At 34.3% G+C, this 19492-nt stretch overlaps 1 protein-coding gene across 1 annotated transcript in view; it reads right to left on the bottom strand.

Moving 5' to 3' along the window:
* Positions 1-19492, bottom strand: part of METTL15 (methyltransferase like 15) — a 234244-nt gene that overhangs the window by 118767 nt on the left and 95985 nt on the right. The window contains exon 4 of the mRNA XM_011936321.1: positions 2929-3065. Within this exon, the coding sequence (XP_011791711.1) occupies positions 2929-3065 (137 nt within the window). The remainder of the gene's footprint in view (positions 1-2928; positions 3066-19492) is intronic.

The raw sequence follows: 19492 nt of genomic DNA, 5'->3' as shown, positions 1-19492 counted from the left end.
ATTAGATATACTAGTATTTCCTTTTCAATTTTTGTATTTCTATACTTCAGCAAACTTAGACATTTTTCCTTTTTATACTATCTCGATCAAGATTTGGTATTAGGCCAGGCATGGTGGCTCATGCCTATAATCCCAGTCCTTTGGGAGGCTGAGGTGGGATGATCACTTGAGCTCAGGAGTTCAAGACCAGCCTGGGCAACACAGGGAGACCTCATCTCTACTAAAAATAAAAAATTAGACAAGTGCATACCTGTAGCCTCAGCTACTTGAGAGGCTGAGGCAGAAGGGTCAGGAAGCAGAGGCTGCAGTAAGCTATGATGGCATCACTGCTCTCCAGCCTGGGCAAAACAGTGAAAACTTATCTCCAATAAAAAAAAAGATGGGTATTAAAATTATGCTAGATTCATAATATTAACTGAAATAATTTTCCAAATTTACCATGGTCAGGATTAGTGTGAAAGGCATTGCTATTTCCTTTTTTTGTTTTTTTAAGAATTAAATAACTGCAAATCCATTTGGTCAGGGTGCTTTTTTCTATATACTTCAGCTACCTTCTGATTTCTATTATGGTAATGACATTCAAATTTTATAACTATTAATCAAGTTTTAATAATTTATATTTTGTTAGGATATCATTCATTTCATCTAGGTTTTGCAAGTTACCAGAGAGTTGCGGTTTTATTATCTTATGATGAACTTATCTTGTGTCTATGGTTGGTCTTCCTTCTCAATCTTAATCACACATTTTAGCTCTAGAAATCAGGCTCAAAAGTGATTTTGCCATTTTCAAAGACTGATCTCTTGCGATTTCTTTATCCTTTCAATTTTTTTCTTCTTTTTTTTGTTTATAGATTCCTTGATTCTAGCTTTTATCTGTATTAATTCCTTTTTCTCAGCTTACTCTAATCTGCTTCCTTTTTCTTATCTAATTTATTTTGTTTGACAAAAAAATCATTTTGTCAATGAAGTAAAAAAAGTCTCAAGATTTGAGCCAAAGCAGTAATATTTAATAAAATGAGATTGTGAGGCTAGGGATTAGAATACATGTCCCAGGTCTGTCCCCATAAAGTCACTTATGCCTTCTAGCAAATCACTTCATCTCTCTGGGTAATAGTTTCCACATCTATAAACTGAAAAGAATATACAGCCTGATAGTTCCTGTTAGGTATAAAATTTACACATGGTAAAATTTATAAACTTTAAGCTACATTTGAGAAAGTGGAGTGTTTAAAGGAATAAGAGCCATTGAAATCACTGGATTGGGAATCATTGCCTTAAGAAACAACAATATCTTAGGAAAATTCAGTTTTTCTATGACAGTAAAATATGACTGGCCCTTTTTATCTGTGGATCCCACATCAATTGATTCAACTAACTGCAGATCATAAAAAAAGGTAGGTGCATCTGTACTGAACATGTACAAAACTTTTTTCCTTGTCATTATTCCCTAAACAATAAAGCATAACAACTGTTTAAACAGTATTTACTTTGTATTAGGTAAGTAACTTAGAGATGATTATATAGGAGGATGTGTGTAGGTTATATGCAAATACTGCACCATTTTATATAAGGGAATTGAGCATCCATGGATTTTGGTATCCACTTCTCCTCAGGTACAAAGGGACTGCTGTATAAGAGGTCTATACTTCATGTATGTTCACATCATAACCAAGTGAACTCATACAATGTTTCACAAATACGAATGCTCTAATAAAACATCTTACTAAAGAAGGTACATCTAAGTTACACTGCAGAAGACAGATAGATTTAAAATATTAAAAATTAGTACCATGTCATTAAACCACATCTTCATATAAATTCTTGAAAGAAATGAAATAATCTGGGGTCAAATGGTAGGCTTCAGGGACTCCATAAATTCTGTGATCTTGCAAACAAAAGCTTATATGTATTTATTTATAGTTTTATGGGGAGAGTTAATCACATTCATTAGATTTGCAAAGAGTTTGGGACCAGAAAGAGACTGTAAATACTATTCTAGATGACGAATTAAACTTTCTATTCTTAGTGTCTGATTAAACTTTTCCATGGTCATACTTTTGGAACTTCACCAAAGAGACCATTTTGTTGTTGAATAGCTACAGCTAGTAAAAACTCTAGTCCACATCAAGTCAAAACTTCAACTTTTGATGTGAACTACAGTCCACATCAAGTCAAAATTACCTCTCAAATTCCCATCTATTTTCTTGACTCCAGTCTCTGATGAATGACAGAATAAAACAATTTCCCATTCCTGAAAACAGTCCTTTATGTATTTGGAGTGACCCATCTTAGCTCCAAGATATTTTTCTCTTTTAAAATGATGGCTTTAAACAACAAATCATGTAAACTCTACTCCCTAATTCAAAATGTTTCTTTAAAGGCAGATGGTTTTACCACTCATTCATGTAATATTTTATGTTTTTTAAAAGTTCTTTAGTTATAAATCACTTTTTCTGATAGAAGGATGGATCACTCTAGATTTATTTGTGAATTTCAGAAAATTCAAAGGAAACAAGTATATTATGTTGATATATATGTCCCCATGAGTTCTATAGAATTCTCACATACTTATTTACTCTGCTAAATTCTTAGAAATAAACTCATAAAAATGTTTAAAAATTATTTTTTGACTATGAGTTATTGTCAAAATATTATTTGTGGATGGATTCCAAAACATTTTCAATCCTGTAAGTGGAAGACATTTTTGTATTTCTTTTTATGGATTCAGAAAGGATAACTGAAAAATAGCATTACTTTAAGTGGCACTAAAAATATCACTAAAATTAATTATTTTTGGAGAAAAAAATTGAGAAAATATTTAATGGAGTAAAATATAGCCCATGCAAAGCAGAACAAACTCCAAAGTGTAAGCCAAGCTCTGTAAAACTAAGAACCAAAATCAAATAAACATGCAACGGTATTACTTACGGATACAACTCTGAAAGATGTTCAGCTAATGCATAAGCTGTCGGGTCTCTGTCCAAGGCATACAAAACAATATCTGACTCCTTCTGTAGAATGGCTTTTGTGTGCCCTCCTGAACCAAATGTCATATCTAGAAAAATCTAGCAAACACAGAAAAAGAAAATTATAACTTAGCATAAACAAAACTTATTCTTGACAACTATCTCAATTTCTAGAAGCACACAATGATTTTCAGAGTTGACAGTAAATAGGAAAATAATTACAATGGTTTTGCCTATGGTTGAATTTGTTATATGTGAGATCTGGCTCAATTATGAGTGATCAGTCTAAAAGAACTGATCAGACTATCAGTAAAATAACCTCTGACACAGACTGGCTAATTCAAGACAAATTTATATTTCTCTCTATAAGGTCAAACTGGTCACACTGTTGTGCCCCCAGCTCTTTAACACTTTCCAGCATCCAGCTGGTAATAACATTTTCAATAGTTTCTCATTTGGAGATGGCTTACAATTAGTGTGGCTCATTTTATCTCAATTTCTCTTAATGCTTTCTATGAAAATGATACTCAAGAAGAGAAAAGACAGAGAGATAGAATAAACATCCATAATAATAAATAGGCACAGGACAAATCAGATAAAATCTTGAAAACTGACAAACTTACAGATTATATCTGTAATAACAAAATAACAAATATGAACTGAGAAGAAAAAAAGCTTTTCAAGTCAAAACACGTAGGGTAAATTCTAGGTTTGACATGAAGTATTTATGTCTTTGGGATAGTTACTTAAAGCTGCAAAATTTCAGTGTCTTTAGCATTTAAGACGAAAATGAAGAAGAAAAGAAGATACTATCACCACCTGCCTAATTGGTAGGGTAACATATCATTTCTTGTGTAAATCAAAACACTTTTAAGAGTGAAACATTTGCCAGTAATAATTTTGCCAGGACAACAGGATAGGATGTACTTGAGTACGTATCACTCAATGCTTGGCTCATTCCAGATATGCAGTATGGTTAATTGAATCTGAATCTATTTCTTGGTTATTTGGCCACACTCTAAAGAGAAAAGTCACATCACAGTTGAGCAAGAAACCAGACCTGGATCATAAGAAATACATGTGTGTACTAGTTAGTTGATTGTGACTAGTTTGCAAGTCCAGACATTCTCCACATATTCCCTTCAAGTCATGCTCTTAGTTTAATGGGACCTTTTAGTAAACTTCATTGGTGTTATGAAAATAAAAACAATTACTCTAATAATATTGACTACAATGACAAATAACACAAGTCTATTGGCTAGATTTAAAAATACCTAAACATACAATTTTCTTAAAGTTCATGTGCATAGCACGTAAGAAGGGAAATTCCTGCCATAGATTTGAATATATTTCCCTGCTCTGAATGTTTCCACTTATTTCAGGGACAGTGATCGGAAACTGGGCACACAATTATGCTTTGATTTTTTGGCTCCTATCTACCATGCTGAGTCCCATCCTCTGATCATGTCCTCATAAAAGTTAGCCTGCTATTGAAAGAATAACATGGAGGAAATCTTCTGATCAAAATTTTGGAGGATGGACATAAAATAGAAAAAGATGTAAATGTGGCAAAAATGTACAAGCATTGCTTTTTAACACAAATGTTTTAGTGTGACTTAACTTTGTACTTCTATCACTGTCACCATAAAAGGCACGGCTAAATATATTTTTCACCATTTTAAACAATATCATTTTATTTTTAGAAACACTTAAATCTCAAGATCAAATAATTTCCTTTGCCAGTAACTTATTTTATACATCTATGAATTGGTAAAAATCTTCCACTATACAATTACATCAATTTAAAAATTTTAAGAAGTTCAACATAATTTAACCGAAGAATTTTTTCCCATGCAAAATCATAAACTACTTCCTTGTCATGGTATTAATACCAAGTCTTGCTATAACTCTGGATTTAAACTAAAAGTAGATTAAATAAAACAATTTAGATATGATTACCCTTATTCCAAGACAAGAAAGTCCCAATCAGTATTTAAAGAAAAATCATCATCATTAGCAATATTCTGAAAAATGTGAGTGACTATAATTTACATGATTATTTTTAATATATCATGATTATGCCCTTGTAGATGTACTGACAATCAAGAAAGTTTCCACAGGGGGAAAAAAAATCTGTTACTACTAGTCAAGTGTAACACAGAAAGCAAAAAGCAGCAGACAAATGGAATTTATGAAACTAGAGGTGAAACCCACCATATGTCCTGAGTTAATACGTGATTGGAGCCATCAACTCTCACTTTTACAATTCCAGTATTCATTGTTCATCACATGTAATAGTGACATCTAGGCCTCATGAGCCAACCAGCACTACAATTGAAAAGGCAGCCAATTAGTTTTCACCTTCCTCTAGGTCACTAACATAAGACCACAGTTTAAAATCTGTATGAGTTGCAAATAAAAAAAAGCAACTGGTCAATTTTTGTGGTTAACAAAGAAATGCACAAGAACAAATAAATCTGAATGTTTCAAAGTAACCCTTCTATGGATCTCATCTATACATATATTTCAAATGTATATTTTGTGCTCCAAACATACATGGAACTCCTTTGAAATTACCTGATATAATTTATCCATAAAACAAAACTCATATTGTAATACTAAGTTTATTCTGGTTATTTAACTGACGACCTGTATAACCCTAAACAAATCACTTGAATTCTTTAAGTCTCAATTGTTTCATCTAAGAATAAATGGGAATAAAAGGTACCCCTGTTTATCTCACAGAGATTTATAAAGATTACCTTATGTCATCATTACAATCACGAAGGAGCTGTCATTAGATGTTATATATACATTTCACAAACTAAGACTGCACTAAACTAGTAAGTGGCAAATGCAGGAATTGAATAAAGATGGGCTTAAAACTTGTGTTCTTTCACACACCTCTCTGTCTTATTAAGTCATGAAGTCTGTATCTGCATACTGCTTTATGGTTTACCAAGAATCAGTGTTTTCCTACTCCACTGAAAAATGCTCCATGAGGGAATTAGACAACTGGCATTATATCCATTTTTACAAAAAAAAAAAGGAAAACTCAGATGCAGAGAGAAAATGTGACTTGATTAAGATCCTATTACTGATGGCCAGTGATGATGAGCATTTCTTCATGTGTCTATTGGCTGTATGAATGTCTTCTTTTGAGAAATGTCTGTTCATATCCTTTGCCCACTTTTTGATGGGGTTGTTTGTTTTTTTCTTGTAAATTTGTTTGAGTTCTTTGTAGATTCTGGATATTAGCCCTTTGTCAGATGAGTAGATTGCAACAATTTTCTCCCATTCTGTAGGTTGCCTGTTCACTCTGATGGTAGTTTCTTTTGCTGTGCAGATCCCATTTGTCAATTTTGGCTTTTGCTGCCGTTGCTTTTGGTGTTTTAGACATGAAGTCCTTGCCCATGCCTATGTCCTGAATGGTACCACCTAGGTTTTCTTCTAGGGTTTTTATGGTATTAGGTCTAACGTTTAAGTCTCTAATCCATCTTGAATTAATTTTCGTATAAGGAGTAAGGAAAGGATCCAGTTTCAGCTTTCTACTTATAGCTGTAAAATGCTCATCATCACTGGCCATCAGAGAAATGCAAATCAAAACCACAATGAGATACCATCTCACACCAGTTAGAAAGGCAATCATTCAAAAGTCAGGAAACAACAGGTGCTGGAGAGGATGTGGAGAAATACGAACACTTTTACACTGTTGGTGGGATTGTAAACTAGTTCAACCATTATGGAAAACAGTATGGCGATTCCTCAAGGATCTAGATCTAGATGTACCATATGACCCAGCCATCCCACTACTGGGTATATACCCAAAGGATTATAAATCATGCTGCTATAAAGACACATGCACACGTATGTTTATTGCGGCACTATTCACAATAGCAAAGTCTTGGAATCAACCCAAATGTCCATCTGTGACAGACTGGATTAAGAAAATGTGGCAACTATACACCATGGAATATTATGCAGCCATAAAAAAGGATGAGTTTGAGTCCTTTGTAGGGACATGGATGCAGCTGGAAACCATCATTCTCAGCAAACTATCACAAGAACAGAAAACCAAACACCGCATGTTCTCACTCATAGGTGAGAACTGAACAATGACATCACTTGGACTTGGGAAGGGGAACATCACACATCGGGGCCTATCATGGGGAGGAGGAAGGGGGGAGGGATTGCAATGGGAGTTATACCTGATATAAATGACGAATTGATGGGTGCTGACGAGTTGATGGGTGCAGCACACCAACATGGCACAAGTATACATATGTAACAAACCTGCACATTATGCACATGTACCCTAGAACTTAAAGTATAATAATAAAAAAATAAATAAATTTAAAAAAAAAGATCCTATTACTAGTAAGTGAGAGGAAGGGAACTCTAAACTAGGTCTCGCCAACACTAAATTCTCTGTTCTTTCTGAAGAGAGAAAGAGGAAGAAAAGGCAAAAGTGAAAGAAAGAACAAAAAATGTAAGACATGATTGGGGTTCAGAATCAAAATGAAAGTGAATCAAAGTAAAAAAAAATTACAAACCAGCATTTGAGGAAAATGATTCCTGATTTCTACAATCCCCCAACTTTACCTCCAACTTAATATGGCAGCATCAGTGCAAAACAGTAGGTGCTAAGTAATGTGATATGAATAAAGGAGTTCAGTCTCCCAAGGTAACTATGTTAAAGGTAAAAATTTTCATTTGTGCATCTGAGTCTAGAAACATTCTTCAAAATATAAGACTCATTACCACAAGACCATATAAAGTAGTTATAATTCAGCTCGAGATGTCCAAGATTTTTAGAGTCATTTAACATCAATGTATTCCTAATATTGCCAATTGATTCATTAATGAATAGATCTCTCCTAGAACACAATTAATGATCTGTTATTAATTTTATTATTTAACTCTTTTGCACCATGTTTTTATTTGCTGATCACTCTCCTTTACATATGAAATAAGAAAACAAATAGGCTAGTTATTTTTAATCACATGCAACTAAATGTCATTTTATCCCAAATATGGACAGACACAGATACCATATTTCACAGGTCAAAGGGACATAACAGACTATTCCACCCCCTCCTTTTACTTATGAGGAAACCAAGGCCTGGAGAGCTTACCTGGTAGCTAGCTGGGGCAAAGCTAATAGCAAAATGTAGATCCTATGTCCTTTCTACATCATCTCCTAAAACTTACCCACTGAAATTATATAATCACATTGAAATATAAACAACTGTTTCTTCAAAAAGTTTTCTCTTTCTTAATATGAAGATACATAGGTAAACATTGTTCCTATACAATGATTCTTCCAATACAGTTAAAAACAACCACTGTTCTACCAATCTAATTTTTAAAGTCTTTTAATTCAAACCTGTTAATTAAGTCTCCAAGAAAGATAATTATTTTGTATACGGTTTGGTATAAATGCCCACCTATTATCTGTAACAGTTACCGATGAAGACTGACTTACTGACAGGTTACAGATTCCAATTTGATTTTGAAATTTAAAAATGATTTTTAAAATCATTGACTCATAGGTGGTTAGAGCAATCAGGACCCATGGAAATAATGCACGTTTAATTCCTTTACTGTACATACTGTTCCACCTTTCTAAAGAATACATAGCTCTATAGTTTCATATATCTCAAATTTGATATCCTTTAAGACTCATCTCAGACTCCTCTCTGGAGTTGGAGATTGACAGAAATCAAGGCATTTGCCCAAGATCATCTTGCAGAGACTAGATAATTATTTATTTTTTTCAATCCAATCATTCTAATCATTGAAATTTTCACACTGGAACAACACTGTCAAAAATGAACATGAAAACATTTTTAGCCATAAACAGTATGAGGGCAGATCTTCCAATTTCATTTTCCTAATGTTGATTAGTCATTTTCAATATGTGGAAGATTTTTAATAGTAAGCTCCCATCTTAATTTGGAAACAATATGGCCTGACTTCAGTTTAAAACTTCATCCTATGAATATTTTCTGGCAATTGCTAATTTTGAATTTTTAGAATTAAAGTGCTTTTGAAAAAATTTCACTTAAACTTCACCTATTTGCAACTAGTTTCATTTTGGAGTACTGAAATGTGAGAAGCGCATGCTTAACTGTATGGATTTTTTTTTTTCAGAAGGTAATTAAAAATGTTGGGCATTAATTAATCATCTGTATATTTATTGAGCATTCAGTGTAGAAGAGACGTTAACAGGTAGATATTACATTATAGGCCTTCAAGTCTTGTGAGGGACTTTAGACATGGAAACAAACAGCTATAAGCCTAGTTAAAAAAAAAAAAAAAAATCAGCAATATAAGAAAGATATACATAACATTCCATAAGGAGTCAAATACCAGAAATTTATTCCAGTCAGTGGCAAGATGGACTAAACTGGAGGAGGGTACAATTCAACTGATCTTTGAATGCTAAGCAGAACTCACAGTTCATCCTGGCTTCTCATTCTCACATATACTCCAAACCCAACTGGTTACCAAATCCTGTTGATTTTACCAGATCTTGAATATTTGCACCCCCACTTTAATCTAGGCCCCCATATTCCCATGCTTTACTATTGAAATAGGCCCACAATTCATACCAATTCCTCTAATTTCACTTCTAATTTTTCTTACTACACTGTTAACAGGCTATCCTATCTTACATAAAATTTTAGCATGTCACATCTGCATTTAAATCCCCTCAATGGCTGTCCAAAGCTACAGGATAGAGTCTAAACTTCTAGGCATAATGGGTAATATTCTTCATATTCTAGCCTTTGCATTTCTTTCCAATATCATCTCCCACTACTCTCAAAAATGAATTTTACAACATATTTTCTAGCCCTACAGAATATGTGAAATTGTCAAACATGCCAAGATGTCTCATGTCTTCTCTCCCTTTTTTGCTTTGTCCCATCTTTGTCAAATTTTATTCCCAAACAATTATGACAGTCCTAATATATTCACAGCATTGTTCTAAAAACTAGAAATACAACAGTGGGCCAAAGTAGATATGGTCTCTGGTCTCATATAGTGATCCCCCAGAAATACAAACTACCATCAGAGAATACTATAAACATCTCTATGCAAATAAACTAGAAAATGTAGAAGAAATGGATAAATTCCGGGACACACACACACACCCTCTCAAGACTAAACCAGGAAGAGGTCGAGTCCCTGAACAAACCAACTGCCTCTGAAATTGAGGCAGTAATTAATAGCCTACCAACCAAAAGAAGCCCAAGACCAGATGGGTTCACAGTCAAACTCTACCAGAGGTATAAAGAGGAGCTGGTACCATTCCTTCTGAAACTATTATAAACAATTGAAAAGTTGGGACTCCTCCCTAACTCATTTTATGAAGCCAGCATCATCCCTGATATCAAAACAGGGCAGAGAAAAGAAAACTTCAGGCCAATATCCCTGATGAACATCGACAATAAGATCCTCAATAAAATATTGGCAAACCGAATCCAGCAGCACATCAAAAAACTTGTCCACCACGATCAAGTTGGCTTCATCCCTGGGATGCAAGGTTGGTTCAACATAATCCATAAACAGAACTAGTGACAAAAACCACATGATTATCTCAATAGATGCAAAAAAGGCCTGTGATAAAATTCAACATCCCTTCATGTTAAAAACTCTCAATAAAATGTATTAATAGAACATATCTCAAAATAATAACAGCTATTTATGACAAACCCACAGTAAACATCATATTGAATAGGCAAAAGCTGGACGCATTCCCTTTGAAAACCAGTACAAGACAACAAGATAAGGATGTCCTCTCTCACCACTCCTATTCAACATTGCATTGGAAGTTCTGCAGGGCAATCAGGCAAGAGAAAGAAATAAAGGGAATTCAAGTAGGAAGAGAGAAAGTCAATTTGTCTCTGTTTGAAGATGACATGATTTTATATTTAGAAAACCCCATCATCCCAGCACCAAAACTCAAGCTGATAAGCAACTTCAGCAAAGTATGAGGACAGGATACAAAATCAATGTGCAAAAATCACAAGCATTCCTTTACACCAACAACAGACAATCAGAGAGCCAAATCATGAATGAACTCCCATTCACAATCATTACAAAGAAAATAAAATGCCTAGGAATACAGATAAAAATAATTTCTTAAGGACAAAAAAAATATTTAACTGCTCACAATATTACATGGCTGGTAGGGTGTGAGAAAATAGTGAAGACCTGAAGGCTTCCACTAGCGTAAAGCGCCCAGATAAGTAGAAACAACAGGCTGAATGGGCATCAGGAATGAAGAGTAATAATAACGACTATGTATGTTACATTTATTGAAGCTTATTTTATGACAAGCACAATGCTAAATATTTTATCTGTACCATTCATTCATTTTATATATAGGCAAAATAACACACACATACACACTTTCAGTTAATTCAGTAATTCTCAAAGCTGTATTCTGAGGTATGTCACTATTATTATCATCACTTTTTTACAAAGAAAGGGAGGTTTAGGAAGAGTTAAGTAAATTGTTTGAGGTACAGCTAATGAGTGGCAGAGACGGATTTCAAAAACAATTCTGTCTCCTGCCCACCTGCACGAATACCTACTTTGCTTTTTCATAGAAGTAGAATGAATTAGATGTGGTGAGTGGAGAAGTGAAATAAAAAATAATCACAAAGCATGCCATCTGGATAACTTGGAAGATAACAGATACAATTATGCAATTACTATGCGCCAGCACTCACTATGATAAACCCTTTAAAAAGTCAACTTTGGGAGGCCAAGGCAGGTGGATCACCTGAGGTCAGGAGTTTGAGACCAGCCTGACCAACATGGTAAAACCCGTCTCTACTAAAAATACAAAAAATTACCCAGGCATGTTGGTGGGTGCCTGTAATAACAGCTACTCAGGAGGCTGGGGCAGCAGAATCGCTTGCTCCTGGGAGGAGGAGGTTGCAGTGAGCCGAGATCGTGCCATTGCACTCCAGCCTAGGCAACAAGAGTGAGACTCCATTTCAAAAAAAAAAAAAAAAAGTCAATTTAATTCTTACAACAACCTGAAAGATGGATAATGTAATCCCATTTTACAGATGAGTATACTGGAGCCACTTACTTCAAAAAACATGACTCGATAGCACAATTAGAGATAGACGCAGAAATAAGCATTTTTTTCCCTCCCAGCTGCCACCTCTCAATTAGTGTTACACTGGCCAAGAAGCAAATTCTTACTCCAGAAGAGAGAAAATTAAGAGCGTTAAAAAATATAAGCATTTTGGCTGGGCGCGGTGGCTCAAGCCTGTAATCCCAGCACTTTGGGAGGCCGAGATGGGCGGATCACGAGGTCAGGAGATCGAGACCATCCTGGCTAACACGGTGAAACCCCGTCTCTACTAAAAATACAAAAACTAGCCGGGCGAGGTGGCGGGCGCCTGTAGTCCCAGCTACTCCGGAGGCTGAGCCAGGAGAATGGCGTAAACCCGGGAGGCGGAGCTTGCAGTGAGCTGAGATCAGGCCACTGCACTCCAGTCCCCGCGACAGAGCGAGACTCCGCCTCAAAAAAAAAAAAAAAAAAGGCATTTTAAGAGAGAAAATTAGGCATTTTAAGAGAAACCTATTAAAGAGGTTTAAGAATTTCATGTGGCAATAGAATAATTCTTTATAGTAAAATTGGAACCATGAATTGAAGGGATTGCTGGATAGAGATTTTGAAGAGAATCTACAAATATAAGAAAAATTGAAATCTACAAATATAAGAGGGCTAACTATAATAGCATTAATCCACAGTAAGATCAAGAAGGTTGGTTCATAACGATGCTTAAAAACACCAAGTTCTAAGTATACTTCTAAAAGATCATCCTAATCAAAAACATTGATTCATGTAAAAAACAAAAAATTAAATTAAATTACCTTCACTATATATACAATTCATGGGATTCAGCCTTTGGGAATATTGCGCCTCCAAACAAGGTCAACATGGCACACATTTGACAACAGAGGCACGCTCCTTTGACATAATTAGTGAGGTAAATGTTAAGAGAGGGATGAGCCAGTATGACAAGTTTATTTGGATATTTTAAAAAATCACTTAAAAGAGTTCATAATGCCCCTGAAATGTTTGTAATTGCTAAGGCAAGCTATTGTTCTACCATTGTGTGCTGAATCACTCAAGACTATATCACTGACTTCTCTAAGGCTTTACATGTTTTTTGTCTAACATGTCGATAACTAGACATCTACCACATTTGATACATTTGTCAGACCTGAAATAAATTAGAACATGTAACTGTGAATACAGAAGTGCAACCTTATAGTTAGATAACATTTTTTAACAAACATTTCTCCTACCAAACCCCTTGATTTATTATTGTCTTGTGAAGCTCTGTCAAGTATCTGTCTGCTAACACTTACTTTGTTTTATTGGTAACTATTATATGGGCTTATACAAAAGGGAAAAACTCTCAGAAGCAAATAAAAGTTTTACCACAAACAAAACAATTAATGCATTGCAATAAATTTATATCTTTTCCCATTTTATCAGAAGTATTGGTGTTACTATGATGACTCATTCTGCCTAATTCTGCAAATGTTTCCTCTTGTAGCTTAAATCTTTTCCTATTCACAAAATAAATCTTTACTTGTCATAAAAGTAAAATTTACTTTCTCTTATTTCAAAGTATGTCTTTCAATTATATTAAATAATTGGAGTATTTATCATTCTTTGTGATGAATAGCTTTCACTCTTACGTGTAACATAGGATGTATTTAATCATAGTCCAAGACACGTACAACAAAACTGTCACTTAATCTATCTGCAGATAGAAAGGCTGAACTAACACAAGTAGCTAATCTCAAAAATCTAATTTCACAGAGGTCTCTGTCTGAAAAAATGCCAATCTGTCAGCGTCTTTTTTAAAAAGACAAACAGTTTTTATCTACATTATCAAGAAATTCACATAACCCATACTGGACAAATGCCAATGAACATACTAACTACTAAGAATGCTGGAGAGGTACTTTCTTTTAAGAATTATTGAATATGTAGATTGTTTATAGTATTTGGAAAAACAATGTGAAAACAAAGAAATACTGAATTCTTTAGTCAATGTGTTCAGCAAATGCTCTTTTCAAAAAAATTTTTTTTGGCACAAGTCATTTTAGTGATGGCAGTTTCAACATGGTTCTAATAATTAAATTCTTCTCATAAGCAATAATTAAATTAAAATAAATGATGGTAAGATTTTCCATGACTTGGCCTCCAAGTAACATTAATTTTACACAAATCAAAGCAAATCAATACATACAAGTGTTGGTGTACAACCCAGAGCGTCTATGTGTGCATGTGCAAGCATGCATGTACATGAACATGCTTATGCATGTGTAATTATGTATACGCACATATGTGCATATTGCAGGGAGAAACAGAAACTTACATATTCCTGAAAATATTTAAATATGTGACTTCAGATAGCACAAGTTTCAGACATAGAACAGGGTACACTATACCACCAGGAAATCCCTGTTAGGCAGGTTACTTAACTTCTCTGAGTCTCAGTTTCCTCGTGTGTAAATGGACCATCCTAGTCCACATCACCAGGTTATTGGAATATGCAAATAAGACAATACACACGAAGGAAATCTGAAAAAAGCAGTGTCATATAAATAAATAATATTATTACATGGATTTTAATCAAGAAAATAATTATTCACAAAGGCCTAAATTCCAAAAAATTTTATGCTAAATCCTAAAGTAATTTAGCAATACAAAATATATTTTATGGTTTCTGAATTTGAATAAACAGTAATAGAACCTTTGGTTGGCAGAAGGTTTTTTAAAAAGGAGACTCTCGATAACACATTTCCAGCAGGAGAAATTTCGAAGAACTTAAAATTCAATAAAAATTACCATTGTATATCTGCACTATGGCAAAATTAGTCCAACTATGCTGCATTTCTTAAAGCTAAGAAAACAACTGTGAATTAACTTTCATTTCAGCCCAAATTGAAAAAAAAAACAACAGATGATCTTTTAAATGCTTTTTAAACTATATTTTCAAAATGTAAATATTATTACTTTTCTGTCTCAGATACTAATACTTAAAAGACTTTATAAAATTTCATCACACCACTAATCATAGTTTGGAATTTGTAAACAACTCCATGGAGGGACAATGAATTAACTACATTAGTACTCTGACTTATTACTAGAAACAGGCATTTGAAATATCTCAATTTTTTACTGACCAGAAAGACTTTATACAACTTTCAAAGTGGCCAGTTGACTTAAATGAAGTAATATTCATACTAAGATCAATTAATTACTTTAACAGTAAAATTGTTCTTATGTCAGTCTTCTCCTTTAAAAAAAAAAAAAAAAGTCTTCCTTAGGAGGGAGGGAAACTATTTCTGTTTGCCAATGATATGATCTTATACACAGAAAAACCTCAAGTATCCTTCAAAAGACCCCTAGATTTCATAAATGAATTCGGTAAAGTCTCAGGTTACAAAATCAATGTATATACATCAGCAGCACTGCTGTATATCAATAAGCTGAAAATTAAATGAAGAACTCAATCCTTTTTATAACAGCTACAAAAAAACAAAAACAAAGAAACAATAATATATTAACCAAGGAGGTGAAATATCTCTACAAAGTGAACTACAAAACACTGCTGAAAGAAATCATAGATGACACAAACAAATGGAAATACATCCTACATTTATGGACTGGAAGAATCAATATCATGAACATGACCATATTGCCCAAAGCAATCTACATATAAATGCAACTGCTATCAAAATACTAATGTCATTCATCATAGAATTAGAAAAAACAATCCTAAAATTCATATGGAGCCAATAAAGAGTCCGAATAGTCAAAGCAATCCTAAACAAAAAGAACATATTTAGAGGCAACACATTACTTGAATTTCAATTATATTATAAGACTACAGTAACCAAAACAGCATGATATTGGTGTAAAAGTAGAAACACAGACCACTGGAACAGAATAGAGAACCCAGATGTCAGGCCAAGTATTTAACAACCAACTGATCTTCAACTAAGCAGACAAAAACATAAACTGAGGAAAGGGACACCCTATTCAAGAAATGGTGTTGTGAAAACTGGATAGCCACATGTAGAAAAATGAAACTGGATCCCTATTTCATTTCACATCAACTCAAGACAGATTCAAGACTTAAATCTAAGACTTGAAACCATAAAAATTCTAGAAGAAAACCTAAGAAAAATTCCTCTGGACATCAGCCTAGGCAAAGAATTTAAACCGAAGAATCCAAAAGTAAATGCAACAAAAGCAAAAATAAATAAATGAGACCTAACTAAACTAAAATGCTTCTGCACAGCAAAAGAAAAAATCATCAGAGCAAATAGACAACCTACAGAATGCGAGAAAATACATGCAAACTATGCATCCAACAAAGGAATAACATCCAGATTCCACATCGAACTCAAACAAATCAGCAAGAAAAAAAAAATCCCATTAAAAAGCAGCCAAATATCATGAATAGATTATTTCTCAAAAGAAGATATAGAAATGGGCAAAAACATAGAAAAAAAATGCTCAACATCACTAATCATCAGGGAAATGCAAATTAAAATCACAATGAGATACCACCTTACCTCAGCCAGAACAGCATTATTATAAAGTCAAAAAACAATAGATGCCAGTGTGAATGTGTGGAAAAGGGAAAACTTATACACTGCTGGTGGAAATGTAAATTAGTATAACCCCTATGGAAAACAGTATGGAGATTTCTCAAAGAAGTAAAAGTAGATCTATCATTCAATTCAGCAATCCTAACACTGGGTATCTACCTAAAGGAAAAGAAGTCATTGTATCAAAACAATACCCGCAAAAAGGATACCTACATGTATATGTTTATTGCAATACAACTCACAATTGCAAAGATATGGAATCAACTTAAATGCTCATCAACCAAAGAGTGGATAAAGAAAATGTGGTATATACACCACTCAACCAAAAAAACATGAAGAAAAAAATGTCTTTTGCAGCAACTTGGATGGAATTGGAGACCACTATTCCAAGTAAAGTAACTGTGGAATGGAAAACCAAATACTCCATGTTCTCCCACATAAAGGGAGATAAGCTATGGGTGCATAAAAGCAGACAGAGTAGTATAATAAACACTGGAAACTCAGAAGGCAGAGGTTAGGAAGGCGGTGAGGGTTGAAAAAAAAACCTACTGGGGCACAAGGTACACTACCCGGGTGATGGGTACACTAAACTCTGAGACTTCACCACTATACAATTCATCCACGTAGACAAAAACCACTTGTACCCCTAAAGCTAGTGAAATAATTTTTTTTTAATCTTTCTTTCTGACAGTGGTCAAAAAATTCAAAAATAAAGTAATGTTTTATTTTTTCTTTTTCAACAAAGATATATTTTCCTTATTAAAAAATGTATTTGTCTCTATGAAGTTAAACTCATCTACATATGTCATCATGCTTGGTCACAGTTCTATTACCTTGATAGTTTCAACCACAGAACGAAAGAAAATAGCCAGGCACGGTGGCTCATGCTTGTAATTCCAGCACTTTGGGAAGCCAAGGCAGGTGGATCACCTGAGGTCAGGAGTTCAAGACCAGACTGACCAACATAGTGAAACTCCATCTCTACTAAAAATACAAAAAATCAGCCAAGCATGGTGGCAGATGCCTGTAATCCCAGCTACTCAGGAGGCTGTGGCAGGAGTATTGCTTCAACCTAGGAGGTAGAGGTTGCTGTGAGCCCAGATCGCACCTTTGCACTTCAGCATGGGCAACAAGAGCAAAACTCCATACAGAGAGGGAGAGGGAGAGGGAGAGAGGAGAAAAGAAAGGAAGGAAAGAAAAGAAAGAAAAGAAAAGAAAGAAGAGAAAAGAAAAGATCAACCATCAAAGGAAGTAAAGTCACTGAAATAGGGCACTATGCAGTAAGTTAACGGACAGAGCTATTTTGGAGATTGGGAGAAGGAATCAAATAAAACATAAAAGGATTGCAAACCGGTCTGGGCAACCTTGAACGAAATACATAACCCTAAGGAAAAAGATTCAAGTAGGAAACAATGTTACAGTAGAAAAATAGAAAGAATACATTAGGGATAATTAATGTGTAGGATTTAAATGTCAAACTAAAGAGTTTGGACTTTAATTTACAGTCGATATTCTTTAGAGATCTAGTGCCAAGGGGAGTGATATAATTTGAATGAAATGAAACATAAAAACTTGAACAGGAGATATAGTAATTTTTTATATTGGAGTTATTTTTTCTCAGTCATCCTGAAAATAGCTAATGATATGATTTTCCGTATATAGAGATAAACCTTTGGAGATGTCAATGTGTTGAGATCACAGTTCTAACAGTATATAATCAATTATGGAATGGGGGTGGAAGGTGATATGGTTTGGATCTGTGTCCCCACCCAAATCTCACGTTGAATTGTAATCCCCAGTGTTGGAAGTGGGGCCTGGAGGGAGGCAATTGTATTACGGGAGTGGTTTCTCATGGTTTAGTACCATCCCCCTAGTGATGTTCTCATGATAGAGTTCTTACAAGATCTGGTTGTTTAAAATTGTCTAGAACCTCCACCTTCTCTCTCTTCCTCCTGCTCTGGTGATGTAAGATGTGCCTGCTTGCCCTTAGCCTTCTGCTATGACCGTAAGTTTCCTGGGTTCTCCCCAGCCATGCTTCTTGTATAGCCTCCAGAACTGTGAGCCAATGGAACTTCTTTCTTTATAAATTACCCAGTATCAGGTATTTCTTTATAGCAATGTGAGAACTGACTAATACAGAGGGTAAACATTGATATAAATATATCCTTTAAATAATTTGGAGTCATGGAAGGAAAACTTTTAAATTCAATGAGAAGTATAGTGGTGTATTCTCCTGAGATAGAATGGCTTAAAATCCCGTATAATTTAGTGATTAGTCTAAAAGTTTGGTCTTCTTATAGTAATGCTGAAAGCCTAAGACTTTAATTATAAGCAGACATAAGAAAAAGATAAAGTACTAAGATTGTACAGATAATAAAAGGAGAATAATGGAATACTATGAAAAAGTCTACACACATAAAATCAACAACTTAGCGGAAGTGAACAAATTCCTTGTAAAACACAAATTATCAAAATTTACTCTGAGAAGAAACAGCTAATCTGGGATTTCTCAGTCTTGTCACCTTTGACATTTGGGGCCAGATAATTTTTTGTTATCAAATATCAAAGGCTATCCTGTGGATTACAGGGCATTTAGTAACATTAGTGGCCTCTACTATTGAGATACCCTAAAAAGCTCTATATCTATTTTTAAAATTGAGTTGATGGTTAAAAACCACCTAACAAAGGAAAGTCCAGTTCCAGATAGCTTCACCAGTGAATTCTATAAATTCTAAGACTTAGTGAAGAAGTATAACCACTATTACAAAAGTCTCTTCAAAGAAATAGTAGAGGAGTGAATATTTCCCAATTCATTGTATGGGATCAGCATTACTCTGATACACAGTCCAACAAAT

Source organism: Colobus angolensis, unplaced genomic scaffold, assembly GCF_000951035.1.
Source record: "Colobus angolensis palliatus isolate OR3802 unplaced genomic scaffold, Cang.pa_1.0 Scaffold152, whole genome shotgun sequence".
NCBI classification, from domain to species: domain Eukaryota; kingdom Metazoa; phylum Chordata; class Mammalia; order Primates; family Cercopithecidae; genus Colobus; species Colobus angolensis.
Note: the sequence above shows the minus strand (reverse complement) of the source record. Positions and strands in the feature narration are given on the sequence as shown.